The sequence below is a fragment of the Pyrus communis genome, chromosome 11 (assembly GCF_041283825.1).
Source record: "Pyrus communis isolate YQ-2024b chromosome 11, ASM4128382v1, whole genome shotgun sequence".
Classification (NCBI taxonomy): domain Eukaryota; kingdom Viridiplantae; phylum Streptophyta; class Magnoliopsida; order Rosales; family Rosaceae; genus Pyrus; species Pyrus communis.
In genome coordinates, this window is record NC_142575.1 from 10,150,000 (window position 1) to 10,157,743 (window position 7,744).

Sequence of the window (7,744 nt, forward strand, 5' to 3'; positions counted from 1 at the left end):
TGGGGCCTTAGGTTTGTTGGGGAGGGGTGGCACTGTAGCATAGCTGCAGAGCAATTTCAATTGGCTATTTTGTTTTTTTTTTATTTTTTTTAACGGAATTGTTGTTGGTTTGGGGGCTAGGTTTTTGCTTGGGGTGGGTTGTACATTTTTTTTGGGCTTTTTATGTGTGGCCTGTTTCCCCTTCAACGCTGGGCCGGGCAGTTTTGGAGTTCCAATTTTTTTTTTTTTGGCAGGAATTAGGGTTAGGTGATTTGGGTGGGGGGCTTACACTTTCATGTTTGGTGAGGGTAGCTGTTACAGGGAGAGGGAGGGAAAGGGGAGCGTTCTTCAATAGTTTCAAAGATGATGGAAATTTTTCAACAAGGCCACAAAAAATTATATGGTTGTGAATCTAAAGTGAGTTTGGGTATTGGTCCTAAACCCTAACGAGCACACTAGATATTTGTTTTTGTTTTTAATTATAGTCATGCGATTGTTGGACGCATTTCAACATGTGTCTCTCTTTTATCTGTTTTTTCTTTTGATTCTCTTTTAAGTTTAATGGATGTTCTTAAAAAGTTTGGTTTTCAAGCTTTACATATTTTTCTCATGTCCTCCGTCATGCAATTCTATGTACTATTGTTGTTGATGTTGTATTCTATCTGTTATTCAGAGCAAAGAAAATGTTGAAAGAAATTGATCGAAGTGAATAACATATCCTAGGAGTTTTGGTAAAAAATTTAAGGAGATTGGTTAGACATCAAAAAGAAGAACAACTTTGAGGAACTAAACTTAAATTTTCAGACACTGCTCCAGGACCAGGCACATTGACCAGACACAAAATAGAGAAAACAAGAATGGGTTTACAATCGAAACAAATTGGTTGTTCACACGATATACTTGCCTGCAAATCCTAATAATTGGCCAGATGAAGAAGACTTTAGAGTCATAGATCATTTTTCTATCTGCTTAGACCCTCCATTTCGCTCTCGAGTCTCTAGGGACAGGGGGAAATTAATTTATAGGATAAAGATAGGTGTGTGAATCACATTATTTGTACGTTGGTTGGTGTTCCAAGTGTGAGACTTTTGTCATCCATTGTATATGTGCAGATGGCGTCATTCTAAATATATGTAAACAAAGTATGGTCAATAAGAACAAGCTTATTAAACCGCAGACTACATGTGTACTCTTATGCAATCACATTGTGTTGTGGTCACTTTCTTAAAATATTTAATTTTGTTCTATTATTTGTATTACATGTCAATTGCTTTAATGTGATGCCGTTCTCTAAATAACAAAAAGAATTACTGCTCTTCTTTAAGATAAGATTTGAACTACAAGACAATTTTTTTTAACCCGCCGCAACGTTCGGGCATCAATTCTTCTAGTTTTAATAAAAAACCAGATCTCAAACTGAAGACCATAATTAATCAAGGCTACATAACTTGTTGAGGTCAAATTAGTTTTTGTTTTATTTCTTTCAGTTTTACACTAACAGAAAGGGAAATACAGAAAAATGGAATTCCCAGTTCAGGAATGTTTCAGTCATCTAAAATCTAAAATTAATTCCTTTCAGCACAGCACCGAAGAGCTAAGCCATCCGCTTTCAGCTTTCTGCCAAGTCCTTAATAATATGCTCACCTTGAAATGTTACAAAATTGGGGGATAGCCTAACTGCTCAATTTCCCAGCTTAGCTTTGAAGCAACTCTTTCATGGCGTGGAAAATATTCCTGATGAAAAATAAAAAAATATGCAGATCAAGTTTAATTAGTACATACAAATACAGTAAAAAAAAAAAAAAAAAAAGTACTAGAAGTTGGAAAAACCTTTTGATTAATTACCTCCATTTTCTTCACTAACTCCTTGGCAGTAGGAGCAGAAACAATTATGTGGCGTGCTGTTGGACTAATGAAACCTTCCTCTACTGCCTTGTCAATAAATGACAACAAGGAGTTATAGTACCCATCCACGTTCAGCAAACCAACCTGAAAAAAATGACATTTTTAATCCACACTAGCATTTGCCTACACATTTTGTGTGTATGAATATATTTTTTTTTAAAATGAGAAGGAAAGAGGGGGAGAGAGAGAGAGAGAGAGAGAGAACGTGGGGGGTGTTTTTCTTATTTTATTTATTTATATATATATTAATATTAAAGGTATTTTAACATCATATGTAGATAAGGTTTCAATAAAAAACAGTAAAATTTAGACCTGTGAAATTACATTATTGCCCATCATTTTTTTTTTGTGTGATAGAAGACTAATTTGTCATTTCACCCCCTTTTGGTTGACAAAGAGAGTTTTATTAATTAGTAAAGATTACGATTTAAAGAAAATGGTGATGAATAGTTTTCTTGCCAAATTTTGTTTTTAGATTGTGAAATCCGGAATGTAAACTTAGGCAAAAATCCAACATGATCGATGATAAAAATTCGCAGTTTGAAACAGTTTATTAAGAGAACATTTCCCTGAAGATGTTAACAAGATCATAGGACCTCCAATTCTTCATTTTAAAGGTGTGGATTTGAACTAATCGAGTAACTTTAAGTACCTAGGTTATAAATAAATTAATTAAAGCAAAAACGTAGGCTTTACCGGTTTATCATGAATGCCCAGTTGAGCCCATGTTATCACTTCAAGAAGCTCTTCAAGAGTTCCATAGCCACCTTCATACATTCAAAGAAAAGGGAATAAATAAATAAAAATAATAATAATGATCAATTACTGGTAATAGAGGCCAATCCTCTTCTTCCTTTTTCACTTTAAGTAAAGGAGCTTCGAGTGAACCCAATTAGACTCAACTTGAGGCCCAAAATGTAGGCCTAATTTGTTAATCTGAAAAGGTTGGTGATTTTGTTTTTATGGACAAAATATCTTAGTGATCTGGACCCACTTCTTTTAAGCTATTAGAGCATTCTACACGCCTTTAGTTTGCTATGCGCTTTCAGTTTAGAATGCAGATGGTTAAAATCGGAGTGTCGAAATTATCCTATAACAATAGCAACACCACCTTCTACCCAAATCATCGTAGAAACGGTGTCCAAAAGTGCAAACCCCGCTCCCTTTTAGCAAACTTTAGTAGTGAGCTTGGGTTTTAAATGGATAGGAGTTAGGATAGGATTGAAAAAAAGTGTTCCAGCTCCTAAATTAAATAAATATCCCAAAAAATTGAAAGGTGAACAAATGGAGGACAGGTCGGTTAAAGGGTTAAGAGTCAGCGTGAAACTTTTATGTCTTATTTCACGCGCAGGCCACATCTTACTAAGGACCATTTTCATCTGGTATTTGGTTGATTTGGTGAAAGAGTTCGTATTCTTTTTGTTTTTTTTTTCTTTTGTCTATGTCTAATCAGGCCTTGACAACCCTGTAGCCGCATTACAGGTTGTCAACCTTCTTGTTTTTTTATAAAAAAAAAAAAAGGACAACTAGTGACAAGCTACTATTATCTATCTTTTTCGGAGGTCGGGAAGACTCACAAAGACATTTTAAAGAAATGTTCCAAGTTTTTCCTTTTAGGTATTTAAAAAGTGGTCAGATTTAAGTGGTGACTAGCCTTATAGTCGCCTATAGCAATTGGCATTTTATGCTAAATTATGTTTGTAGATCTTAAGCTAAAAATAATAATTTTATAGTTTTTATTTTTAAAAAAAGAAGTAATTATTCAAAAATAAATAAAAATAAAAATGAAACCACCCACTACGGGGTTTTTTCTTTAAAAAAAATCAAATACTAATTTCATTGAAAATGGCTTGAACTATCTTATCCTTATGAATTAAATTGTTTTATTTTGAAAACCCTAAATAGAGAGGGGTATTCCTTTAGATTTTGAAAGCTTCACATTTTTACCTTCTTATTTTATATACAGGTATATAAATTAATTAATTTTGTATATATTAATTATTTTGATGAAGTGTTTTGTGTGTTTTTTTTACTATTTAAAATTTAAACCACCGGCAGTTTCCTGCTGCAATGTCGGCCAAAGCCAAATATAAACCCCCTTCTCCCTTCAGGATTACAGTTTTTTGTTAACTTATTGTTATTAAGAGGAGGGGTCGGATTTTAAACTATTACAATAATTTAGTGAAAGTAGGAGTTTCAAACTCCGAATGCATGGATGAAAACCCAATACCCTATAAATTAGCATATTAGACTAAATGCTCCAGGAAATATATTAACATTTAACAGTACCTTTGCAGATTTCTAAGTACATATGGTTTATTGCTAAAGGCCACAACTGGCACCTTCATCTTTATGTTTTTTTGTACAGAGAGAGATGGAAGAAGATAGCATGAAACGGTTAACAGTTTCTAATTGGGAATTAAAATCTAATAAACGGCAAGTGGATCATGAGGGTATGAGGGCTTCGAGATTACACTTTATTAAATGAGTGTATACAGTTGTGTATTGTATTTCTCATTATCCGATAACACAAATTGTAGTCGAGATGAGAGATCCAGACCTACAGAAATTATCTCATTGAGCTTAATCCTAAACAGGGTTAGTCTCACAATATATATTCTCTTGGAAAATATTCTTTAGCAAAATTTCAGTAGGACTAACTTATTTTCCATTTCCAAGTGTTCTTTTCAGCTTGATGTTGTTACCTTTAATTATGAACAATATGGCCCATTTCAACTTATGTCTTCTGAAAATATATCATATTCTTGCTGAATTTTCTTTCATTTTATCTTTGTTATTTTATGGTCAATTTAAACTTTTACTCATGTATTTCAAGGGAACTTTGAGTAAACTATGAAAATATAAGTATGTTATTAAAGGTGTTTTGGTATGAAGTGTATATACAGTGTGTGTGTGTGTGTGTGTGCACATGCCAGGTTATATACCAACCAGGTAAGGCAATAAAGGCATCAGAGTGCTTTGCCATCTCTGCCTTCCTTTGGTGCATGTCCGCTACTGCTTTCACTTCCCCCACAGTGTCTCCAGTTATCTGACAACTCGGCCAATACACACAAATTGGTCCCCATAAAAATAAAAAAGTAAAAACGGAAGAAATTGGGTAGAAAAAGAAGCACAAAGGAAGAGAGAGAGAGAGAGAGAGATTTGTCATAGTGTTGGCCAAAGAGGGAACTGAATCCCCTTCGGATTCAAAAGGATCCGAGCCTCCCAATCAATGAATTTGGACCATTGAAATTGATCAAACAGCTACAATTATTATAATTTTAGATGACTTCTCTTGTAGTCATTAAATCAAATTTCAATAATCCGGATTCTTTAATTAGTGGGCTCAAATCCCTTGGATCCAGAGGGGTCCAGTTCCTCCAAAGAGAAGCAATCATGAGTGGTGCACAGTGGTGGGCTCAATCTAATATCATTTGAGTCAGCAATTCCACACAAGGCAAAAAGAATTAGTGAAATCTTGAATGCCACATTCTCTTGTGTCTATCTTCTCACATCAACATATTATAATCACATGGAAGAGAAAGAAAATTTGAAAAATAAATATCCACTCATTTATACTTAAGATTTTCTCAAAATAAAGGGAAAGAAAATACAAAAAATTACAAGTATAAAAGGCTGATATTTTTGTTCCATGAAGAATCTGAGTAACTGCTAGTGGGATATAAAAGCTAGTAGAGAAGGACAAAAATGCGGAAGACCCAAGATTGGGCAGGTGGATTTAGGGATGAATTCAAAACCAATTCCACATGTGAAAGCTGAAAAATTGGAGTACCAATCATATTTCTAAGCTAGAGAGAGTCTAGCTGTCGATCTTCAACTCCAAAAGTGGCATGTGAAAAACCCAGAATATTAAGATAAAAAAGGTGAGGTAGAAATTCATCATGAAATAATATTCGAAAATAATCTTAAAAATAAAGAGAAAAGTAGATAATTCTCTCTCTCTCTCTCTCTCTCTGTGTGTGTGTGTGTATTTCACACAAGTTGTGTATTGTATGGTCATTTTCATCATATTGTGTTAGAGTAAAATGCCACGGGAAAAAATAATAATAGAGAACATACCTCTCTAGGCATGAGTGTCTTGGGAATAACTCTACAGAGACAGTAACATGACAAAAGTGATTAGTTTGAGTTGAAAACCAAAAGCAGAATTAAGGGCAAGGAGGAAGAATTAAGATCCTCACCCAATGACATGTCTACCACCATCATAAACAGCTTGGGAAATCAGCCCCATCAGTCCAACACTCCCTCCTCCATATACCAAATCAATATTCTTTGAAACCTTTTGCAAAATATGAACCACACAACGATACTTAGTAACCGGAAATAATTTTGGAGAATTGTTACTTGTACCCTAAAAAAGTCGTCCTCTACCTTTTTTTAGTGGAAAAAAGTAAAAATAAAAGTGCATGATGGCTATTAGGGAATACAAATTAATAAAATTCTCATCATAGTAGAATTACCCTATTTCCATATGAGAGAGAGAGAGAGAGGTAGTAGTCAAATAAACTACATTTGGTTGTTCCATGAAAGTGGGAAGGATAGATAAAATGATTTCATTGTTAATTCCCAGCCTTCTTTATGTATATACACATATATAGACAGAGAGTAAGATACATGAAGCAGAGGCTTGAAGTTGCAAATGGTCAAAACTAATAAGCTTATGTCAATTTAAGAGCATCAATTGAAAACATTAACCCGTTATATACGTATATACATATGTATATGCGTGTGTGTGTGTGTGTGTGTGTGTGTAGAAGAATGAAGATCAACCTACTTGAAATTCAGCTAGAAAACCCAAAAAATCAAATCCAAATTGAAAAACGAGTATTAGTTTTAGTATTACCAGTTCTTCTCCCAGCTCAATAGCTGCTTCTTTATAACTGCTTTTGTTTCCTGGACTACTTCCACAGAACACACAAATCCTCTTGAATTTTGATAGCTTCATTTCCTTCTCCATGTTTCTCTTAATCTGTCTCTTCTTTTTCCTCTCTCTCTCTCTCTCTCTCTCTCTCTCTCTCTCTCTCTCTCTAACAGGTTGAGAATTTGGAAGTGATGTTGTTTGATTTCGTTTCATGGGGTTGTGTTTGCACATATATATAACGGTACAACATATAGGCGTACATTAGCACGCGCAGTTCCACACTCAATGGTCCATCCATCCCTTTGCGGACCAGAGAGAGTACGGGGCTTATTTCATCACCCGAGTTGTATGCATATCTATCTTACCAACCAATCAGAATGAGACTTTATCTTTTGTTGTCAATTGTATTATTATATATGTCGGGTGAAAGATAATTAAAGATAATTAGACAATGCTACCAATTAGTATAATTAAAAATTTGTCAAATAATAGAGGATTAAACTTTCAAGTAGGCTAAACGTATAATTAATACAATCTCAAAATTTTAGCGTGCAATGTGAAAAAAATTAAAACTTTCTAATTCACCTTAAATCTGAAAGGTATAAAATATATTTAACGCTAATTTGTAATAAACCAATATGCGCTTTGACCATTCCCCCTAGTGTCAAATTGGAGTTTGAACATTTTTGTTTCATCCAATTTGGCCTTCGAACTTCTTGGATAGGCTAATACGTCCTTTCAATTGTCAAAATTCAACATGTTAAGGTAAGTTGAATCATTAAAACTATTTTGTAATGTATGAGTTATGGTCGGAGGATACATATTTTGACATATTTTAGAGAGATAATGATTATGAGTCAAAATTTAGTCAATCAAAATTAAATAATTATTTAAAACAATAATTAAAAATTAGCATTAATTATAAAGAGTCTTTAGAAGCTCATTTCTCCCTCTCTATATTTCTCCCTCCCTTATTTA

General features: G+C 33.9%; 1 protein-coding gene across 3 annotated transcripts; it reads right to left on the reverse strand.

Moving 5' to 3' along the window:
- Positions 1–1,427: 1,427 nt before the first annotated feature.
- Positions 1,428–7,104, reverse strand: LOC137742679 (cytokinin riboside 5'-monophosphate phosphoribohydrolase LOG1). 3 transcript variants are annotated; one of them, XM_068482606.2, is made up of 7 exons: positions 6,749–6,978; positions 6,087–6,184; positions 5,965–5,995; positions 4,834–4,933; positions 2,581–2,651; positions 1,825–1,968; positions 1,428–1,713 (listed from the first exon to the last, which is right to left on the reverse strand). In XM_068482606.2, exons 1-7 carry the CDS (start codon positions 6,860–6,862, stop codon positions 1,633–1,635), a joined length of 639 nt encoding a protein of 212 aa, XP_068338707.1. In that variant the 5' UTR covers positions 6,863–6,978; the 3' UTR covers positions 1,428–1,632. The 3 variants fall into 3 exon arrangements, with proteins under 3 accessions (XP_068338707.1, XP_088536128.1, XP_088536127.1); XM_088680002.1 differs by lacking the exon at positions 6,749–6,978 and having other exon boundaries at positions 4,834–5,389; positions 6,087–6,190; XM_088680001.1 differs by lacking the exons at positions 1,428–1,713; positions 1,825–1,968; positions 2,581–2,651 and adding an exon at positions 4,131–4,444 and having other exon boundaries at positions 6,749–7,104.
- Positions 7,105–7,744: the final 640 nt, after the last annotated feature.

Coding starts and splice junctions, on each gene's coding strand:
- LOC137742679 (XM_068482606.2), bottom strand. CDS start 6,862: ATGGAGAAGGAAATGAAGCTATCAAAATTCAAGAGGATTTGTGTGTTC. Junction 5,996..6,086: donor GGTGGTAGACATGTCATTGG/GTGAGGATCTTA, acceptor CTGTCTCTGTAG/AGTTATTCCCAAGACACTCA. Junction 4,934..5,964: donor AGACACTCATGCCTAGAGAG/GTATGTTCTCTA, acceptor CCGAGTTGTCAG/ATAACTGGAGACACTGTGGG.